Genomic DNA, 23,056 nt, shown 5'->3' with positions numbered 1-23,056 from the left:
ACACCTCCACCTCTGTGATGTCATCAAAAAGCGCCATTCCATCAAAAATGACAATTCGTGCGCAACTTACACCAATTTTTATGACAGTTTAAACAGTCATTTGACAAAACAAACGTGTCGTCAGGTGTTTGTCAAATCACAGCTATCGTATGATTTAAATGGACTTTGGCCCTTGTTTACGATCTGGTTGCTCGGTAACAGCTGTGGAAGGACCTCTCCCTATGTCAAACCAGGAAGTGACATTACAAACGTCACCGAAAGGGTACATTTGGGGAAAAAGAGGCAAAATGTTGTGTAAAATCTGAAATATAATATACATATGGCCTTTGTTTGACTGAAAAGTGTATTTTAATGTGTCATATGGACTTTCAATCATCATCAAAATAATTAAAAAAGTTGCAAGCAAGTCTGTGTCGGTTCTAAGCTTGAACAAATACAAAAGATTCCAATAAACGAGAGCGAAAGATTCGACACATTTGATTTGGCAACTCTAGACAGTAAAAGCCTCGAAGGAAACGGCAGTATTACTAAAAACACGTCGCTAAACTCTTTCTCGTTAAGTGCAGATCGCTCCGTTTTCATTCAGATGTTACAAAACGTTTCCGTCTCGTCCGCAGATCGAGGACCAAAACGATTCATGACAGGATCTCATTAGCGGGAATCAACCAGCTGCCCAGCGTCCCGCAGGTCGCCAAGGTGAGCGCCGAAAGGAACGCCGCGTACGTGTTCGCCACGGAAACACTGCCACAACGTTTTTTGCCTGTTCTCATTTTTGCAGCTTTTCTGTGACGACGCGACGGGGCTCAAGTTCAACCCGGTCCTGTATCCAAAGGTGAGCGAAGGTTTTAACAGAATCAACATGTGTTCGATATAATATATGAATGGGACAGACATTTTTAATTAGACGGTAAGAAAGAATGAAGGTTACAGGGGCTTATTGGGATAATAAACTCTTTTAACTTCTGTTTCCGTCTCCTGCTTGCCAGTGGAAATGTTATCGGTTTGACTGAAATGTTTCACAGTATTGAACCTATTCATCTCCACGGAGACGACTCCATTAGAGTTACTGGTCGGGTCTGTGGAGAGACGGTAAGGGGCAATTTTGAGGCAAATTTGAGCGACGAAAACGCCTGTAAATGTATAAATGAAGGGCGGATGTTTAATGTCATACCGTGGAACATTCCAGGCAATGCAATAACATCGCCGTGGAGACAAGCAGGTGACTTAGCTTTTTTTTCTTCTTTTTCTACAGATTTGTTTTATTTCTTTTATTTCTAAAGTGGAAATGTTAAAGAGGCAAACATGTTTACACAATCAACATAAAAAGTTCAGTTATTAGGCTGCCCCAAATAAATTGACTGTTTGCTGTCACCCGACCCACTATTTTTCAAGTGGGTAGATAGGTAGGTAAATTATTTTATTTTTTTACTTTGAAGGCAAAAAAAAGATCCAAAATGAATTGTATGTTTGGTGTAACCCTACCAATTTTTTTCAAGTGGGTTGGAAGGTAATTTTTTTTTTTTTTTACTTTAAAGCGTAAAAAAATCCAAATTTGTATATTGAATTTAATGATAATTTGCCTATGAAATTAAGTTAATATTATCATTTATCAAAAGAGATGCTACCGTAAATGTACAAAACAAAAAAATGAATAAGTCCACCCAATAAACAATTTTTCTACAGGACAAATTATTTTATTTTTTGGCCATTTTCATGTCGTAGAATCGTCGACGTCTTGGTCATCATATGTGACAAATTCTGCATATTTCAGCCACTATCAAATCCCGTTTTTTCTATTCTGCCAGTGACACGCAGTGACCGCCAGGGGTCAGGCTTCAACAGACAATGAGTTGAACGTTCTCCGCTCGTGTTAAGTTTCATTTTTATTTCTTATTCGGCTTCGTAATATTTTTAGCGAGTTCCAGTGATAAAAAAAAATTTCAACACAGCGCTTTTTCGAAAAAACGGTCGGTGAGTCGGCGAAATATAAGAAAAATTTTGACAAAATGCTGAATTTTTTTTTTCAGTCGGCTATAATTTTGACGGCTCGGCCGGGTTACGGCAAACAGACATTATTTTGCGCTGCCTTAAGTTCAACTATTTATATTATATCAGAGGAAATGCACGGGGGGCATTTCTCACTAAAGGGGAAGTATATTTTTACTTCAGCTTAATTTAGGTTGCTCCCTTTTTCACATGACATTTAAAGGCGCTGTACATGCTGTTTTTCCCGTCTTAAAAACCAGTTGATTTTAATTCCAAGCAACCAAATAATTCAGCGCATTGAGTTTTCCAGCACTTTCCACAAGTTATCGGTCACAGTAAAGCTAACCAACATTAGCATGCTAACAGCGCACTTCCTGCTTTACATGGAATAAAACGCTCTATAGTCAGACGCAAACAAAAGATTATAGTCGCATTTTCACCCAAACAGCTGCTTTTATGATATATCTGTGCTGGGGAAAACAGATTTTACTTTATTACATGATAAAAAAAAATTGGATACCGCCTCTTTAATCTCATCTAAAAAATGTTAAATGGTCAAAATAACTCCATATCCTAAAGGTACCTTACCACATTTAAAATTGCTTTAAACATGTGCGTGCCACTCTATTAAAGGGCTCTAAACCAACATGTGAGATGAGCACACAGAAAAATGCCTGGCGCCGCCGCATATGTTTGCAAATATTGGTAACTGGCCACAGCAGCAAAGACAAACACTGGATATTGGTCTTGGCTGGAAAAACAGGCCGTCCCTAATTGAAATAATATCGGCTTTAAAGCCTGTGCCGGGTCTTTTCAAAAGCCAGAGGGTCTGGTGTCCTCTTCGCCTCGAATCAATGCGTTTTGTGAGTTTAATGTCGCGCCAATCAATGCCTTTTATCCGCAGCAACTTTCAAATACAGGAGATGTCTCTCGCGCGTCATTCCGAGTGAACTTTATGACTACTTTCCTTGATTTGCCATTTCTGATGAACAGCGTGTTGCTCCTCCTCGCGCCTTTGTTCGTTTCTTAGAACTCTTTGGATCTTTGAAATTGCGTCCGTCTGGTTTGAAAAGGTGATATGCTTGTTGTAGAATTATTTTTTTAATCAGCTAATCACAGGCTTGGGTCCAGACTTTTTGAATAAAGGAGTAATGAATTAAACTGAAATGATATCTCCACATAAAAAGTACCGTATTTTCCGGACTATATTCTTATATTTATACTTATATACTTATACTCCGGAGCGACTTATATGTGATATTATTTGTTATTTTCACACTTGCAACTGTATTTCATACTCCAGTGCGACTTATATGTGTGGTTTTTTCTCTATTATGCATTTTTTTTGGCTGGTGCGACTTATACTCCAGTGCGACTTATATGTGTGTGTGTGTGTGTTTTTTTCTATTATGCATTTTTTTGGGGCTGGTGCGACTTATACTCCAGTGCGACTTATATGTGTGTGTTTTTTTTTTCTATTATGCATTTTTTTTGGCTGGTGCGACTTATACTCCGGTGCGACTTATAGTCCAGAAAATACGGTAGAAAAATATTACAGAAAAATGCAATGTTCTAATGCATTTTAAGTACTGTTACAAAGCCAGTTCACAAATATTTGAAGATTTGCAGGCGCCCAATGGAAGCAGGCGATTTGCCATAGTCTCTCCAAAAGGGAAAAGGCATAAGAAAAATAATAAGACAGTTTGCCTTGACAAGAGGATACGTTTCAGAGCGGCACATTTTTCACTTTGTAGAATAAAATAGTTTCTGACATGTTTTGACTTTTACTTCTGCGGCTGTATCTCCCCCGCTGCATCCACACGATTGTCTCCGACCTCTTTCTCAAAGTCTCCCGTCTTTTTCCCGCATCTGTCGACGCCGCAGAGAGCATTCATCAGCCTCAGTTAATGACGCGAAATGGCGACGGTTGTCTAAAAGTGAATTGTCGGGCTCTCGTCTCCTCGCCGAGCTTTTTCGGGGCCGGGGTAGGGGGATGGGGGAGGGGAGCGTGGAGCCGGGCGAGATCAGCGCCGTCACCAGAGGCAGTGTTGGCCTCGCGTAACCTGCAGGCCCCCGAAAATCAGCCCCTCGAGTTAGGATGGAGGACATGTGGAATATGTGTGAAAACGGCGGGGTAAGGCGGAATGTTTTGAGGGGAAATTGCTAATTACTAAGTCTTAACAATGATTTTGTTTTCTGCAACGATAGACTCTAAAACACGTATGAAAAGACCTTTTATAACAAAGATAATGACGTTATTGAATCAAAATGTCAAAGAAAATTATTTTAAAAATCTTATTCTCATTAATCATACACTTTTTATTTTTCAAACATACAGCAACAAAAACTTACATAAATCAAACTGAACTATGTAAAGAAATATATGTAATAATATTTTTTATAATAATAATATCAAAGAAAATAACGTTCAGGCCCTGAAAATCTGCCCCTCGGTCAGATAAGGCGGAACATTTTGGGGGAAATTGCTAATTGCTAAGTCTGCAACGATGACTTCGTTTTTTTTTGTATTATCGTGTTTGTTTTCTGCAACGATAGACTCAACGATTAAACATAGGAAAAGAGCTTTTATAACAAAGACAGTGACGTTATGCAATCAAATGTCAAAAAAAAAGAATACAAAATGTTTTTTGTCATTAATCATACACTTTATTTTTATTGTTTTAAACATACAGCAACAACATACATAAAAGAAACTGACCTATGTAAACAAAAATATATAATAATGATAATATTAAAGAAAATTACATTATTTGTATAAAGCGGCGCCTAAACGTTTTCCTGAGCGGGCCAAAATGTGGGCCAAACCAACCTAATTTTATGTCGTATTTATAGCGTTTAAAACAAAATATGATTAAATTGTATTTTATTAACATGTTTTCAAGGCAATGGACTTGATTTCGTCTCCTTTGCAACTACTAACAGCCTTTTCAGCACAAAACGTACCAGTCACATAGATATTCCAGATAAAGCGGATCAACCCCTTCAGTCATCACATTTCAACCTTCATTTTGTCAATAATGTTTTTAAAAAGTCTCGATATACAGAACAATAGAACTAATTGTCGTATTACAATCATGAATAGGCATGCGTGGATTTAAATAGACGTATGTGTGTATGTGACGAACAAAAACATGAGCTCGAGGCTGTGAGACGTGCTGCTTTTTCTACATACGCCATGAAATAAACGAGCTCCGTCACTACAGCCGGAAGCACATCACGTCATAATGTACCAGCGTGTGCCGTGATGGCGGTCATTACATCCCAGGCCTTATGTTTCGTTGGCAATATATTGTACATTTTCTGTAAGTTAACGCCAAAACCTGGATCCATTAAGGCACAACATTGTCTGATTTCCTTTTGCCTGTAAGGTTTAAGTGTGTGTCTGTTTTTCCATTGTCTTTGTCGCTGTATTGACTCATCAGACTGCAAAAAATATTCTCCACGAGTTAAAATGACTTGAATTTAAAACATGGCTCTGACTTTCAATAACTGCGATTATAGTTCAGACGTATTTACTAAATGGACCAGGATTATTTGACTCGGTGATAGGTGTTTTTGTCACGTTTTAGTGTATTTACTTGTATTTTTTTTCATGCTAAATGAATTGCTGATGGGATATGATTTTATCTTTTACTTACAAATATATTTCCTTGTTTCAAAGTAAATTATCTTTGTCTGAAATGTCTTGAAAACCAGTTCAAAGCAGTTCAATCTGACCTGGATACTTGTATTTCTTCAATCAGACCAATGTTTGTTTGTTATCATAAAGAATCTAGAGATAAAATTAAATTAAATTACCTCAAATTAAGATTAATCGATCGTTTTAAGCAAGGCACATTATTCCTTTTTGCAGCTGTTGGTGGTCCGTGCGTATTGTGGATCCATTGATTTTTAAAGTGAATAAATGTACATTAAGTAGTCCATAACAACCATATTGAGACGTAATTACAATAATCTACAGAGTCCTTTGTAGAAATCTCTCTGTGTTTTCCAGGGCTCTCAGTTGATAGTGGCGTACGACGAGCACGAAGTCAACAACACGTTCAAATTCGGCGTCGTTTACCAGACGTTTGGGCAGGTGCGTGCGAGCGAGCGACCCCCCGACCTTTCTTCCGCCCTCGTGACGAATCCCACCGGTCTGACCTCATTTTGTGCGTTTCTGCCCGACTTTTGCTTTCAGACCTCGGAAGAGGAGCTGTTCGGAAACAACGAGGAAACGCCGGCGTTCAAGGAGTTCCTGGGCGTCCTCGGAGACACGATCGAGCTGCAGGATTTCAAAGGGTAAAGAAGTATATCCCGCAGTGAGACCACAAAGCGGGTTTCATATCTGTCATTTAACACGTTTTTGAAGTGAGTCGTTTCATCCGGCTTCGCGGCGATCTTTGCTGTTGAGCGTTTTTTTAAACTACTTTAGATTTGATATTTCTCGTTTGACAGCTTCAAAACAACGCTCTGTGTGACGTAAAGCAAGTATTAAATGTTATCTGAGTCATCGCGTGTGAAATTATAGCAAACAAGCCAAAAACTAGCTCTAACTTTGGCACTGAAATGATGACAAACTGGTGAATGAAGTTGTGTGGACTGTAAAAATAAGAACAAGCGCTTCCAGGACTACCACTTAATGGAATCACGAGGTAGAACCAGGCATTTTGAGCTCTAGAAACAGACTAAATGCTCAGCACTGCAAACATAAATGAACAAAACGTAGCTCCTGGTATGTTAATGAGGAGGAGACGCCTTTAAAAGTCATTTTACAAGACATAAAGTGAATAATATCTTGGTTTAGTGGAGTATGAACTGAGACATAATGTATTAATCCACTCTGTAAGAAAATTAAATCCAGTAATGCTTTAAAATAAGGTATTTACTCGCATTTATCTCTTAATTCTTGAAAACAGTAATAAGCAACTTTTTAAGGCTCTTTTTCTTTAAGTTTCCATAAAATAAAATGACATTAAAGGTGCCATAACATGCTTTTTTTCACGTTTCGTAGTCTATCCTAAGTGCATAATTGATAATAATAAGTGTTGTGCAACACCCTTAACATAATAGTTAAGAAATATCACCCAGACCTTGGACCCCCTCACCAACCCGGAAATGCAGACAGCTTGGTTTGATATTCGCCCCCACCCTTGCGAAGAGCGATCTGGCTCCCCCGCCCAACCCGTGACGTAGTCTCAGAGCGCGTGTGTGCCCCGCCCACCCGTGACGTAGCCCCTCAGCTGTCTGCTCCGCGCTGCGCCGCTCCTGCCGCGCCAGTGAGTGAGAAACGATAGAACTTCAGATCAACACTACTTTGAGCCGAAATAAATCTGGTGTTTATTCTACAGCGTGCGCAGAACAGATATATCTATAGATCTAGGGGTATAGATAGGGTGGTGACGCGTGCTTGCCCTTATGACGCGGTCTTGCCCCACCGCCCGTCAGTTTGGAGATTGGAGGAAAGGAGATAGTCTGTAATATAGCTAAACACTGCGGGAATCAATCTAAAAAACACTCTGGGTACATATATGAAGCACAAATAGCCATGTAAGAAGGTTAAAAGCTCTGAAAAGTCGATTTTGCATGTTATGGGACCTTTAAGTGTGATGGAGTAAAACTCGAAAAGACTCCTCCTCATGGCCTGCAATTAATTATTTAGCTCAAATTCACAGAAAAGCGTCACTTTTGGTCAGATGATTCACAGACAAAAATCACACTGAACAGAAAATGGTTCTTATAGTCAAGAAACATCTATTCAAGAAAAAAGCATTAAAAAGGTGCACCTAGCCACTGATCAAGAGCTATAACACTAAAAGCTTTGGTCCAGTTTTGTCTGGGACAATTAGTTTAGCAAAATCTAAATCTTGGGAGGGGGCAGACGAGACTGGGTCCGTCACTAAAGACACATAAGATGGAGGCGGCAGAGGCAGACAGCGCGCTGACGTCTAGGGACGGTCAAACATGGGAAAGAATCAATCTAAAAGCAATGTGCCCATCCCGTAGACACTTGTCAAGCTGGCAATGCCAAATAAATATGGGAAAGAGTGTCTGAAGTGTCTGCCAGTGTGGTCTAATTGATTTGGTTTTCCATCTGGCGGCCGGCTCACTAAGCACGGACAAAATGTATGATTCATGTCAGCAAAATAGCTAAAATGAATGAATAAAAATGAAAGTTTTCTGTCATGTCTGTGTGATTTTAATGATTTCTTTCCTGTCGTGTGAAGCACTTTGAATTTCGCCTTGTGTACGAATTGTGCTCTACAAATAAACTTGCCTTTCCTTGCCATATTTTATGAATAATAATGTAATAAATATTTAAAAGCTGTGATTTTAAGAAAAGTGGTTGGAAAATGTGGCAAGGCAAACAAAAGCCTTTTGTAAAAGTGACATTTTTTGGAGATAACTTGGAAACGTACTTGCAGAGACAATGTTACAGTAAGAGAGATAAAGAATAATACAAACATTGTGTACATGGTTTATTTACACGCCCAGTAAGTATTCAATTATAGGACCATGTAATTAACACTAGTAATTGTCTAAGTGCTTATAAAAAAAGTAACTAAGCACTAATAATAAACACCGTGCAAATCGTTGACCAATGAAGCGTATTTTAAAGCGTTGCCGTGCGTTTAAAGGATCTGTGCTTGATGAGCTGCTGCTGACGGTGGGTCTTACGTTGCAGGTTTCGCGGGGGTCTGGACGTGTCTCACGGTCAGACCGGCTCCGAGTCGGTCTACACCGTCTTCAGACAGAGAGAGATCATGTTTCACGTCTCCACCAAACTGCCCTTCACGGAGGGAGACGTGCAGCAGGTACGCCGCAGTCTAGCACGCTTTAAAGTGAAATGAGCGGAAAATACGTCATGATACAGCTAAATGATGCTTGTTCTGCTCATTTTCAGTTAGAATACTTTCCATTTTGGTACATTCATCGTTATTTGAGCCCGGTTTAGTCGTGGTGTTGACTAGTTTGGTCCATACTCAGGCCTGATCTTGTCCCGGTTTATTTTGTTGTGGTGTTGATGTGTATTTTTCACATTTTCGGGACTAAAATCTCTATAAACACTCAATTCATGAACGTCATGAAATCAAGTTTCCATGACGTAAATCCTTTATTATTAGACCAAGAACATGGTTTAAAGTTGCTATGATGGTTGACATAGGTTTAGGTTAGCATTTAGGTTAAGCTTAGGCAAGTAGTGATTATGGATAAATATTAATAGAAGTCAAGTCTCAAAAAGGATGGAAGCTGACGCTGCACACAATTTGAAAAGATGCAATTCACTGGAAAATGTACAATCTCAAAGAAGACAATAAGTAAAAAAAAAAAAAAAAGTGAAAGAATTTATTCGTATGCATCTTGATTTTAGTGTATTTTTGTTGTAGCATTTTTGTCTCATTTCAAGTGGGAAAATGCTTCAACATGCTACAACAAGATATTTTACGCTTGTTCCATTGGCAGTCTTACTTTGAGGTGGTCAAAGTACACTCAAAACAAGATAAATACTACTTATTTCAAGCACTTTGTAACTTATTATCTTAATTTAGATGGCATTTTTCCCAGTGTTGGCTTGGTCCCATGTAGAAAATAAACTGCTAACTCTGCAAACATGTTCGGAAACACACGAGATTCTTGGAAATGTCTCTCTCAAGCGTTAATGCTTCTACCACCAAAACACGAATCGCAAATGGAATCGGAAATCTTGCAATTTGTTATTTCTGGGATGTTTTTCCAACACATGCGCATGTTCGAGTGCGAATGGACAAAGGCACAGCACGTTTACAGTATTTAAATCTAAAACAATCTGAAGTTATTGATCAATTATCGTCCGATTATGAGCAAACAACGATTTTTCCAGAACCTGGCTTAACTCTGTGAGACTTTTCAACCGTTTCCCCGTTTTTCTTCATCAGCTGCAGAGGAAGAGACACATAGGGAACGACATCGTGGCCGCCGTCTTCCAAGAGGGGCCCACGCCTTTCGTCCCGGACATGATCGCCTCCAACTTCATCCACTCCTACGTCCTGGTGCAGGCGGAGAACCCGTGCACCGACGACACCACCTACAAGGTACATGAGCGTTACCGGGGGCGTTACGGGGGGCTTTTACACGGGGCGGGAAAGCCAAAACATCCCTTTAAGTTACTAAAGCGATTAGAATGACACATGAGCTTGAACGGATCGAGATTGTTTGACGTTTGTCTCAGTATAAAGTGACATCGATTGTAGATATTCCTGTTTGCAGTGTTTGCGCTTGAATAGAGTTAAATTGCTATAGCACAGAAGGCGCCTGGTGTGTTTTATATCATTATTTCTTTCACGTTTACAGGTGTCTGTCACGGCAAGAGAAGACGTGCCTCCGTTTGGACCTCCGCTTCCAAATCCTGCCGTTTTCAAGAAGGTAAAACTGCACGACTTGTGAATTGTGTCCTTTCTGGATTATGTAGAATGCCACAAAAAAACGTCCGTAGTAATAATACACTTGTTTTTCTAATCTTGTTTTGTGCTGGGATGTTGAGCACTTTTTAGTTTTTGACCAAACAATACTCAACATATTTTTTTTAATCTTTTATTACTTCAAAAAGTGTCAGGATACTTCTGAATGAATGCTGAATGTAGTATTTAGTGCCTTAGAGATAAGATAAGGTGAGACAAAATAAGCGAACGTTTACTTGTCCCACAGCGGGGAAATTCCAGTGTTGCAGCGCACAGTTCAAGAGCAGCAGGAGAATAGAAACATGACAAACACGATAAAGAACTTTGAAAATAAACTTAAAATCACACTTTTAATAGCAAAGAATTACAAACAAATCTCCAACATTGGGTTAAACCAAAACATTCTGATGATTTATTTCATGTATTTATTATTTAAAAAGGGACATTGCACATTAATCAACATAATGTGCCTGAGATTTGCTGATATGAGCTCATTTCATGTCAAAAAAGCGTTCTCAAAGTGACAAAGTATTAAATATGTCGTATTGTTCCTAACGACATAGTCAAAGGTTAAAACCCACCGTCCATTATCATGATTTATATTACATAGCCAACCAGACCTCAAAACCCCGTGACAACTCAATGATTTGAATGGTTAATTGCTATGGCAACAGTCTTATTTATACATGACTTCATTTTGCTCCATCATAATCAAACTGTCACCCCGAGAACGCACTGAAATTAACGTTATTTCGCCAATTAATCCTCAGTCACTTGTGGATGGCTGCGTAAACCGGCGCGCCCTCACTTCCACCTCCCCAGACGCTTCCCCAAGCCCAGACACAGACATTATCTCTGCCGTGTTTATTCCCCCGGGGCGTCTGCTCGTTCCCATAAATATGCAAACGGGAATTAGCCTAAGTGGCATTTAAAATATCAAACCTAGAGCTGCTTTTGGAGAAGAATGACAAAAATACAATCAGAAAATATCAAAAAAATTATAATAATAAGTCATAATTTGTATTAGTCGTGTTTTGTTGGAGGAAAAAAAAAAGCTTTCTGTTCTTACAAGTGCTGTTAAATCATCTTATTCTGTATTCTGTGTATAAGATTAAGGGAAACTTTATGATTATTTGATATGAGTATGATTATTTTACTGCGCTTGTTTTTTTCTTAAGGCTATGAAAAGCAAAACACGCACACAACAGAGTGAACAGTGGAAATGACCACGTTTGCAATATAGAAATGTATTTTTGCAAAGGTTAAAACAGCAACAAAAACGTTGTATTCATTGGATACATTCATTTACTTATCCAGAATCATAAAGTCAATGTTTTTCTGCTCCATGTTGCGTCGCTGTCATGTGAGCAAGAGCACGTTATCAATATAGAAAAAAAACATATATATGAGTGATATATACACAGCAATCTTAGACTCAGAGGCAAAGAGGAAATAAAAGGGTAGAGTATATACATCAATTTACATATTACATTTATACATTTATTTATTTTTCTTAATATATCGTAGGACTTTCACTTAATCACCAATAAGAATGTCACGATATCACATTTTAGAGATTAAACATGACAATTTAATTTTTTATTTAGCTTTTTAGTAAGACAAAGAAACAATAGCAACACAACAAATATACAGAAAAAAAAAAAAGAAAGACATTTTTTTTATAATCATCATCATCATCATCTATGTAATTAATTCAAATAATAATGATAATTAAAAAGTAAAATAAAAAGGGGGTAGGGGTAAAATGGGTGAAGAAGGATAGCGATACACCATTTAACGATAATTGACGATTACTGAGACTAAGACCGAACAACAGTGAAATATTTAATTAATTCATTTTCTTTCATCCCCGTAGTCTAACATGTCACTGTTCCTCAAGTTTGTGACCGGCTTTACAAAACGTAACACAAAATAAAGTTAAATGTGACAAAAACAGCCAGATAAAAAAAATCTTCTTTACATTTAGGTCTATTCTTTGGGCAACAGATTGAACAAAATTTTGTTCTAAAATTGTCAGAATTCTATTTTTTTGGACGACCTTTTTGACTGATTTTTAACATTGGCCAAAGTACTGTATTTGCCGCACTATAAGGCGCTCTGGACTATAAGGCGCTCTGGACTATAAGGCGCTCTGGACTATAAGGCGCTCTGGACTATAAGGCGCATTAAGCCAATTGTTTTCACTGTTCACTCACCTGTTTCGGATGTTTGACCAAGAATATCCTCACTTTTCTGTCTTTTAGCATGTACAAAACTTGGTCTCAGATGGTGCGCGTTCTGTTTGTTTGTTCCGACACAAACAAACAGCCGGGTCGATTTGTCGTTGGAGTGCGGCGCTTATGCCTCTAATCCGTGCGACGCTGATGAAGGTCACCCCTTGCTGTTTGCTCTTTATCAAACGCCACTAACTCTCCCTCTCTCCCTCCCTCGCTCCTTCTCTCCTCCCGTTCCTCTCTTCCAGGGCCCGGAGTTCAGAGACTTCCTGCTGACCAAGTTGATCAATGCCGAAAACGCCTGCTACAAAGCCGACAAATTCGCTAAATTGGAGGTGATGCAGACGACACACGTGCGCACAATAAGGGAGACACCGCTGCTCGTTTGAAGTTGTACAAGACATCGTAATGCCGTTGTAGTTGTCAGGGTGATATACTGAGCCGTATACGAGAAAAAGTCATGTACGAAGACTTAAACTATGACGAAATCCACCGATGTTTTAATCGAGTCGTAAAAACTGATCAGAAGCTCCTTGTTTGAGTGTTAATTTCCTTTTTTTTTGTTCACACTTTGGTGCAGTTTAGTTCGGATGTAGTCATGGTTTGGTCCCGGTTTAGAGCGAGAATCCCAGACCAGAACAAACATTTGATTATGATTATATTTTGTAATAACAGTGGTGGAAAGAGAATTGAAAACTGTGTACTCAAGCAAAAGTGCGTGCGTAAATGTTTACTCAATTACAAATTTAAGAACTGCTGCCAAAATTGTACTCGAGTAATAGAAAAAAATCTACTCCAAGTCCTAGTTAGTTATTTTTGCACGACTTGATTAACTGTGTAATGCTGTGTTAAGTTGGTTTCAATCGCAATCCAGTTATTGATCCAAAGGCAATCTGAGCAGGGATGTAGTGGCGCTGCTCGTGCAGAAAGGAGCAGATGCAGCAGTGAGACAGACCTGTCCCGGGACATGTGCTGCACTCAGGAACTGCTGTGATTTTACCTAAATGTAACTGATAGGCCCTTGTCACCATAACGGCGGGCTAGCTCCAGTTACTTTAAAAGTGCTGGTCTTCACTTCCGCTTCCTTTTATTCTATTCGGGGATTAGCCGAGTCCTGCGCAAATAATTCAGCAACAACTGCACAACTGTTTTTGTCTCAAAGCTAAAGGCTAATATAAATTATCTTAAATATAAAGATAAGATAAGATAATCCTTTATTGTCCAACATGGGGAAATGTCATTGTTGCAACACAGGTAGATACAGAGGTAGATACAGAGGTAGATACAGAGGTAGATACAGAGGTAGATACAGAGGTAGATACAGAGGTAGATACAGAGGTAGATACAGAGGTAGATACAGAGGTAGATACAGAGGAAAAGAACAGATCACTTATAGGAAGTTTGAAAAACACTTTCAGTAGAAGATCTCCTATAAACAAAAGCATCTATAGACAAAACCTCCCATTTCCCAACAAGGGATGGAGGGGAAAAATAATAAAGATAAAATAAATAAATAAATAAATACCATTGCATGTGATCACGACAGTACTTGCACATGAATATGTGTCACGACAGTAATTGCACATGAATATGACGGAATTGCGAGATGGATCGGTCAATAGAGAGATAGATAGATGGACAACTTGATGAATGTACATAGAATACCAAATCAAATGTTTTAGTAAACAGGTGAGTTTGGTGGTATTTTAACATTATTGATTCAATTTCATTAATTTATCATTATCATCTCAAAGCTTTCTAAAAACACGAGCTTTCCACATTACCCGAGGGGCGGCGTGACCCGCGTGGCCCGCAGGTGGCATGGTCCGAGGGGCAACACTGCGCATCACAGCGCGCCTTCCAGATGTCACACTTCATCAGCCTTTCCGTCCTTTGGACATTAGTCTGGACTGTGCTCCAGTCTTAATGTGGGCGCATTGACTGTAGCCTATAGTATATTATAGGCCCTGTTCCAGCTCCTCTTCACTGGGCCGACCCAAGGCAGAGACACGTGCGCCATGGAGCCTCTCTGCCAGTTATCGTACATAAAGGTTTATGCTGCCTGGGATTATCCTCCCGTAACTCACTCTCTGCTTAGTGTTAATCAATTATTGATTTATTTTAGTGAGGCTTATTTCACAAGGAATGAATGGAGCAGGAAGTGAAGATCTGCCCTTTTAAGGCAGTGGAACCAGCTGGACAGTACTGTGAAATGGGCCTATTACAATTACATGCTAATATTACAAGTACATGTTTAAAAATCGATTTACATACACATTTATCCAAGACAAGTAATCAACTGCAGAGTGTTTGTAATGAGTTGAATGTTAATGACAAGTCAGAGCTGTTGTGGTTGTGTCAGGGGCGGACCAGGGCTGCGCTGCTCGATAACCTGCACGACGAGCTGCACCGTCAGAGCCAGACCATCCTGGGCCTGGGGCAGGGAGGAGACGACGACAAACTGGAGAACGGGGGCCACGGGGGGCTGCTCGAGTCCTTTAAGGTGAACCGCAATACGTGTTTGTCATTACTGCTTTTATCCGCTCAGAACAGGATGCACTGCACGTTTAGTGTCTCTGTGCCGCGGCGGTGGTATGGCAACACATTCATATCACATGGTCGAGATTTTGATCTGATAACAACACTTTTCTCATTTTTATTGTTAATCAGCTCTTTAAACGGTATACTCGATATTCAGATTTTGCATATCCTGTACACATTTTTAAAAATACATATATTGCCCACCTCTACTTACTCTATAATAATAACTGCACTTCAATAAACCGTAATAAAGACTTAATTCATAAAAAACGAATAGTTGTATAGGTTTCCGCTTCCTGTTTTATGCAACATTATGATATAAATATTTTTGTTTGTTTTGGATTATTAATCGCTATGGCAACAGTCATAATTTCACATCGTTCTGAAATCCATGGACACCCTAATTTACGACACCTTAATTAAATCGTTACTAAGCCTGAAAGAAAGAAAAAATAAAGAACCAGGTTGAAAAATCATTGGACACATTAATTGACTTGACCAAAAACAATCATACAACTAGATAAGATAAGATAAGATATTCCTTTATTGTCCCACATGGGGAAATTTCATTGGTGCAACGCAGGTAGATACAGAGGTAGATCCAGAAGAACAGATCACTTATAGGAAGTCTGAAAAACACTTTCAGTAGAAGATCTCCTATAAATAAATAAAAACTCCCATAGACAAATAAATAAATAATACCATTGCATGTGATCCCGACAGTAATTGCACATGAATATGTGTCACGACAGCACATAGATTGCACATGAATTTCACAGTAATTTCACAGTAATTGCACATGAATTCCAACAGCAATTGCACATAAGACAGAATTGCACATCAGTATTAGGTTAGGTCAGTATTGCGCCGGGATAACGTGACGATCTCCGGGTAAGACGACTGTTCTCTGCAGTTTCATGAGTTCCTCCTTTGTGGAAACGCGGTACGGCACCGGCCGGGGGGCGGGGCCGGAGCCGGGGGGGGCGGGGCCGGAGCCGGGGGGCGGGGCCGGAGCAGGGGGGCGGGGCCGGAGCCAAGACACATCGCAACGACACGACGAAAACACTCAATCCAGCCGAATAAAGTCAAAACAAGTTAATTTAAAGCGATTCCAGTGCGTGTCCCGACCGTTCGTGAAGTTCCTCTTTCATATAAACGTGTATATAAACGTGTACCGACGACACGCCGTACTTTAGCGCGGCCGGAGGGCGCGGGGGGGGGGGGCTGGTGGGCTCGCTCGGAGCTAGCTCACGTCACAACAACACAACGAACGCAACGAAAAACGCTCAAATCCAGCCAAAAAAAGTCAAAAACAGTTGAATTAAAAAACTATTCCAGCGCGTGTCCCTATCGTACAGTAAAATAGAAAAAATATACTAACTATATTTACAAAATATAGGAGATAAAGCACAATAAGTGTGAGAAAGAAGAGAGAGCGTTTACACCGGGCTGCCAGCTATACCAGCGCCTTATGACGATGATGAATAATAATGACAACCCAATAATAAGATCTGATTATTGCTGTGTGTTTACATGACAAGAGAAATCTGATCATAGAAAACATCTGAGTGAACTGTTGTATTTGGATGACAAAGTACAACTCATTAAATATTCAACATCTTCCCATTCATTTTTGTCTTCGCCACAGTCGTCCACCATACTCAGATTACTCACATGAGATGTAACACTCTACATGACATTTCAGTAATCTGATAACTCCAGAAATCGGATAATGATCAGATTTTTGGTCCGCTTGTAAACATTGTGTAAGATTTCAGTGCTTTTACTGTTTGAGTGTTGTGTTTGTGTTCGGTTGCATATTAAACACATTTCTGTATGTATTTCATATGTGTTTCTATGTTGTGTTTTGCATGTTATGTGTGTGTTTGTCATGTGACCACTGACTCAATCTTCACAGGCTTTTTGGGCTGCCTCTTTGCACGTTCTGCAGTCACACACAGGGGGCGCTGTTCTGGTCGCTGTCCTGGCACTAGCTGTGTATTATATCTCTGCATTATTGTAAATACAGTCAATATGTTGCAAATAAACAAGCATATTTTACATTATGTTGTTGGTGTTTATGCGTTCGGACAAGAGACAGGCACATGGCAAAAGAATCATGAAAAAGTCAAATGAATAGTGGCTGATCATTAAAATAAGATATAATAAAACAACTTTTTTTAAATGGTGCATTACATTTAAACAAGTTTATTTTATGTCGGTGTAATCCCTCATTCGTCCAGGCGTGTTCCATAGTAGAAAAAGCTTCAGTTGTAGTCATCTGGACTCAGTTTGAAAAAATAGACGTTTCGACTCTCATCCAAGAGTCATTGTCAATAACAGAATTTAGGTCGAGAACTCCGATATTAATACTGTTCTGTGGTAAGACCCGCCCATTGGGAGGAGCCTTCCTGAAGTAGAAAGAGTTGTTTGTTTCAACAGAAACTCCCCCTTGTATCTACCGAGCTAGCCTATTCAGAATCTTAATGGGCTATTAGAATCCTCTTTGTCTTTGTGAGACCCTGGCTCAACCACCCTGAGTACCTGACTAGCATCTGAATGTCCTTTACCTTTCCAGGGGTTCAGAATCCCATTATAAATAACAGGAAGATGAAACCTAAGCCCTCCATTTCTGTTTAAAGAAGGTCTTTCTTTTTTAACAAATTAATTAACATATTTTTTTCAAACTGAGTCCAGATGACTACAACTGAAGCTTTTTCTACTATAAGTTTATTTTAGTTATTCTAATTACTATGATGTATTATTTAATTTAACAAGTGCATCAAACAGAATGCTTTGTTGATATGTAATTATAAACCTGATGTATTCAAGTATTAACCTCTAAAAATTGTCCAAATTTGAAATTGTACATTTACACCTGGTTTTATTATTTTTTCAGATTTATATGTGGAATTTCGGTTATTTTACACTTAAAATACCTTTTATATGCACGATGAAAACAATTCCAATCAATTTAGTTGCTTACTTTTATTGCAATAAACTATGGAAAGAAAAATAATCATATTGAAATATCAAAAAATAAAAATAAAAACGCTTTTCACCTGCAGTGTCGTGCCTTTAAAAATATTACAGTCAATATTCCCTGACAAGCAAATACAAATTATGAGCCGCCTTTCTCCAATCACGTCCCTTTTTCCTTAGATAACTGCGCTCCCTGCTGTTCATATTATGCAATGATCTCAAACTTAATTCATTCACATTTTGCATTTAATCAGAAAATAACCGTTCTTCGATCAAGTAAATCCACTAAACGTTCCTCCTTCCTTGTGTTGTCCACCAGAGGGCCATGCGGGTCAGGAGCCACTCCATGGAGACGATGGTGGGGTCCCATCGTCACAGGAGCCCAGGTGTGGGAGGAGGTGTCCCGGCCAGTCTGAGCGGGGGAGGGCTGCCCCAGGGCACCAGTGAATGCACAAAGAGCACTTTTACTGTGAGTAATCAGTCAGAACAAAGCAAACAAACAAAGTGTCGAGTACCCTCTAAGCGTTGCCCCCGGATACTAGTGACTCTCTAATAAATCTAAATAAAGAGGCCTTTGAAGTCAGTAACAACATTATATCAGTGAATTGTCCAAAACCATCTGTTATGTTGTTGTTTTGCCTGTATTGTTTCACAAAACTGCACGAAACCTAAGTCTAAATGTCAAAAAAATCACTTGTATTTGAATAAATGATAGATAAATTTAAAATGTTTTCCAGTTTCATGTTAAATATGACTTAATTCTAGTACCTTGGTAAGTTAAAATAACAAACACAACAAAAGACAAGGCGTGGCTGTTTGCTAAACGTGTTCCAATCAGTGAGTCCATGTTCAATTCTGAATTTTGCTCCGTTTTTGTCCCAATTTCGACGCATTATGCGCAATCGCAGCATTATTATCGTAACGCGCACTGTACAGTCACGTCCAATCAGATTCTCCGTTGCCGTTTCACCCAAATGTAATATGTCAGCTTGTAGGCGACCTGTGCTTTTGTGCAGTGTATATATTTACGGGACGTTTGTACATTTTCAGCCGCCTGGATTATCTGCCAAGTCGCCGCTGAAAAGCCCGGTGAAGCGGCGCTCTGGCCTCTTCCCACGTCTGCACTCCAGCACAGAAATACCCTCCTCAGACAAAAGCACACGCAGGTACAGTATGAGAGCTGATCTGCGTTATTATATATAGACTGAAGACGTTATTGATTAGAGCTGCAGCAGTTATCGTGACTATACAGGCTCTGAAACACATACGAACAGACCTTTTTATGACACAGACAGTGGCATTATTAAATCAAAATGTGTTTTACGTTTTCATCAATAATACACTAAAATAATACACTATTTAGAAGCCTTCAGTCCTCATATGTCAAGCTTTATTTGGCTGATAATATATTTAAATGTACAATAGAAATAAACGTCTCACTGAACGACTAATCGAAGAATGTAAATAACGATGTTTATTGATACAGAATATTTACAGATAGGACACATTTTGCACCGGAGGTCGTGTTGAGGGCAGCGGAGCTTATTGCGTTACATCTTGCAGTCGGCGCAATTAATGAATTCTAGAGGTGTGATTATGCTAAAATATGAGGTGGAGCAAAGCAACTTGAGGGCGTGGTCTGGTGCCTTCTGTGAAATGCCAGAATTGTAACTAATACACTTCAAAAAAGGGATTTTTATGTGTTTTAAATATTTTCCTCAAGCATAAATGACCAATATTAAGCTGTATGGGTTTTGTATTGGAGGAGAGAGCGGTGCAGATGTCTCGCCTGATGCAGGACACGCCCACACGGCGGTGATTGATTGTAATGAAACACAACGCAGCTTACTACTCTCCTCACCCCACAATCTCTGAACCGAGCTGTCTGTGATAATAATCTCCATAGCAACAGCGTCGTAAAAGTTGTTTGTGATCATGGGGCGGAGTCTAGAGGAGTTCGGCAGCGGCGCTTCTTGTAAAGTATGAATGCCAGAGACAAAACAAACTTGTTCTTGTTCACACAACCCTAGATTTACAGACTTATTGCTTCTTATGCAGTATGAATTGGCCTTTAAACCTCTTTGTGCCGTGTCGGACACCTGTCACTGCGGGTTCTGGGCCAGACTGCGCCGTGCAGACTCGTGCTCATCTGAGAGAGGAACCTGTATTTGGAAAATCAATCCTCACTGTCACATCACAATCACCCAAAATCCTTGTCCCAGTCGGAGTAAAACAGACTGACAGCCCAACACCGCAGTGTGTGCTCCGTCCTCGCGCCCTCCGGACCCTGCAGCCTCCCACCGAGCACTCATGTCCGGTTAAATTAGCACGAGCCCATCTTGAGGACACACTCTGCGTCGTGCAAAACAAATAAAGGTGAATTAAATAAAGAAACACCGCTCCAAGGCTTCATTTTAAGGACACACAAAACACAACAACTGGGGATACAACCTGAAAGTAAAAGAAAAGGCTGTTTCCAATTTCAATATTTAATTCAATTTATTTATTTATTCTAGTTTCTGCTCTATTTATGCTCTCTTCTTTTATTGCCTGTTTATGAGGCAGGACTGCAAACATCTCCCACAGGTGATGCTTTTGAACGCCACAGTTATCAGTCATTGGCTCAGACACTATCACCATATATGGACTGGCACCATCCCACTCCAGCCTCTTTGAACCCGCCCCCTGGAAACGCCACCTCAGGGGGCAAAATATGGCCCAAAGAGTATTCAGCTTGTGCCAGTTTGACTCAATAAAGGATTTGTCTAAAAGAGTTTGATATTGATTGATTCATTTGTTTGCGATTAACTCAATAATGAAGCCATGACACATTCCAGACTGGTAATTGCAGACATTTAAGTGCATCTAACTTCTGTCCGCAGTGAGTACAAGCCTTTGGAGATCTGCCCATTGTCCCAGGAAGTGAGGTCAGACACGCCGTCCAACCCCAGCTCACCGGAGATTTGTCCCAACAAAGAACGGTGAGCGGGACCGCTGTCATTTTGACCAGAGACTGTGATCCGTCTGATTCTCACGACCCTGTTTGACCTGTTTTTGTGCTTTCACAGCCCGTTGTTCAAGCTGAAGGACTGCAGCAGCGCACGACCGAACATCTCCCAGTCCTCGTCGAGCACCAGCAGCTTCAGCAGCACCGCAGGCGAGACGGAGGCGCTGGAGGAACTGGAGTCTGTGAGTGACTCTTAACTAGGGCGGCCACTCACGGTTCATTTCGTACTCGACAAGGCAAATGCACATTCAGACTTATTAAATACATATATAACTTATTTTTCTCTTCTAATCTGATGTGTGATATTCTAAATCCAACAAATAACTATATGTTTTCTGTAACCCTAATCGAGTAGAAGTGAGTAAAGTATGTAGAGTTTTATTAATAAAGCACATTTAAAAACACCACAACGGCTCAAAGTGCTGTGCAAAGGCAAAATAGAATACAATAAAACATATAAGACATAGTAGAAGTAAAGGATCGCAGCATATGTGGAGTTTTAACTGTTTTTTTTAATGCGCTACTGCAACAAAACAATGCATTTCATATTTGTATTCATTTATTTGACTTAGCACAGTGTATATCGACGTGACAGTAAGTGGGAGCAGCAGCAGAAGCATCTGAAAGTGGGAGAAAAGGGCAACATGTGAACAGCAATGAACAGACAACAGGGGAATTCAAATATGACATGTTGTTGATAGGAGGAATAGGAAGAAGAGAAACATACTTCCCCGGCATAAAACAGCGGGTTTTTCTTCCGTTTCTGACTAATGTAGAGACTGTGTCGGCGTTGTAGCTAAACGCTTGACCTCCTGCTGTGCTTTTAGAGACCCAGCACCACACATGGCCCGGCATTTTGAGAGTGAAATGCTCAGTTTAGAGAAAACGGGGCATAGAAGTTGATAAATTGGCCTTTATATTATTGTGAGATGTTTAATATTGTCAGCATAATATCACAGTACCGTATGTTCCGGACTATAAGTCGCACCAGCAGAGTAGTAGAGATAATAATAAATATAGCCGCAAGCGGCAATGATCGGCCCTCGCCACGCCGCCGCCACACCGCAAGAGGAGGGGGCGCTAACGCGCCCCAATTGTCCTTTTATTATGCCTACTGCTGAATCTGTGACGCTGTCACATCTTCTCCCCTTTGTTTTACCATCAAAAAGCTATTTTATTTTGAATTCTTGGCAAAATGTGCGGCTCTGCCGCACAGACACCGTGACTCTTTGAATGAAAATGTGGATAACATTTGATGGTCCTGAAGATGAGTCTCACCAAATTTCAGGTTAATAGGGCTGACGCCCTGGGAGGAGTTTGTGAAAGTCTAAAGTGTAAACATGTTCTGGCGATTTCCCCATTGGAATAACATGAAAGGTTTCGGTCATCGTTACGGCAACGCCATAACAATTATGACATGGGTCTCATTGACTTTTTTGATGGGGATGCTAAAATTGAGTTGTGTGTCAAATTTCATATAATTTCGCAAAACTAAACATTTAACCTCCATATAAAATCTGTAGGGGGCGCTGTGGCGCCAAATGAATTTATTTCACTTCAAGTAGGTTTAGGGCAAAGAGTTTAACAACTGATTCTAATTTGACGCAATTCGGACTTTATCCGCGCAAACGGCAGAAATTTTAAATATGGGAGATTTCTGAAATTCTAGCTACAGTTTGCGGCTTCGCCGCACAGAGACCGTGAGAGGTATCAATGGAATTTGGATAACTTTTGATGTCCCACTCCTCAGTAGCATTTTTACCAAATTTCAGCTTTTTAGGGCCAACGCCCTGGGAGGAGTTCGTAAAAGTACGACGTTTGGAAAAACTCCGAAGTCATGTTTAGCCATTTTTGAAGCAATATGGCCG

The 23,056-nt window shown here is 39.9% G+C and overlaps 1 protein-coding gene across 6 annotated transcripts in view; it reads left to right on the top strand.

Annotated features, from left to right (window-relative positions):
- LOC140368159 (rap1 GTPase-activating protein 2-like) overlaps positions 1-23,056 on the top strand; it is a 168,625-nt gene that overhangs the window by 141,221 nt on the left and 4,348 nt on the right. For all 6 annotated transcript variants that reach the window (XM_072455101.1, XM_072455112.1, XM_072455093.1 and 3 more), the window contains 13 exons: positions 618-696; positions 779-832; positions 6,002-6,085; positions 6,188-6,288; positions 8,672-8,801; positions 9,903-10,058; positions 10,318-10,389; positions 12,907-12,993; positions 15,021-15,161; positions 18,501-18,650; positions 19,232-19,347; positions 21,064-21,162; positions 21,250-21,370. In XM_072455101.1, the coding sequence (XP_072311202.1) occupies positions 618-696; positions 779-832; positions 6,002-6,085; positions 6,188-6,288; positions 8,672-8,801; positions 9,903-10,058; positions 10,318-10,389; positions 12,907-12,993; positions 15,021-15,161; positions 18,501-18,650; positions 19,232-19,347; positions 21,064-21,162; positions 21,250-21,370 (1,390 nt within the window). The remainder of the gene's footprint in view (positions 1-617; positions 697-778; positions 833-6,001; positions 6,086-6,187; positions 6,289-8,671; positions 8,802-9,902; positions 10,059-10,317; positions 10,390-12,906; positions 12,994-15,020; positions 15,162-18,500; positions 18,651-19,231; positions 19,348-21,063; positions 21,163-21,249; positions 21,371-23,056) is intronic.

This window comes from Eucyclogobius newberryi, unplaced genomic scaffold (genome assembly GCF_026437365.1).
Source record: "Eucyclogobius newberryi isolate DKJ021-1_F unplaced genomic scaffold, fEucNew1.0.hap1 SCAF_10, whole genome shotgun sequence".
NCBI classification, from domain to species: Eukaryota; Metazoa; Chordata; class Actinopteri; order Gobiiformes; family Gobiidae; genus Eucyclogobius; species Eucyclogobius newberryi.
Note: the sequence above shows the minus strand (reverse complement) of the source record. Positions and strands in the feature narration are given on the sequence as shown.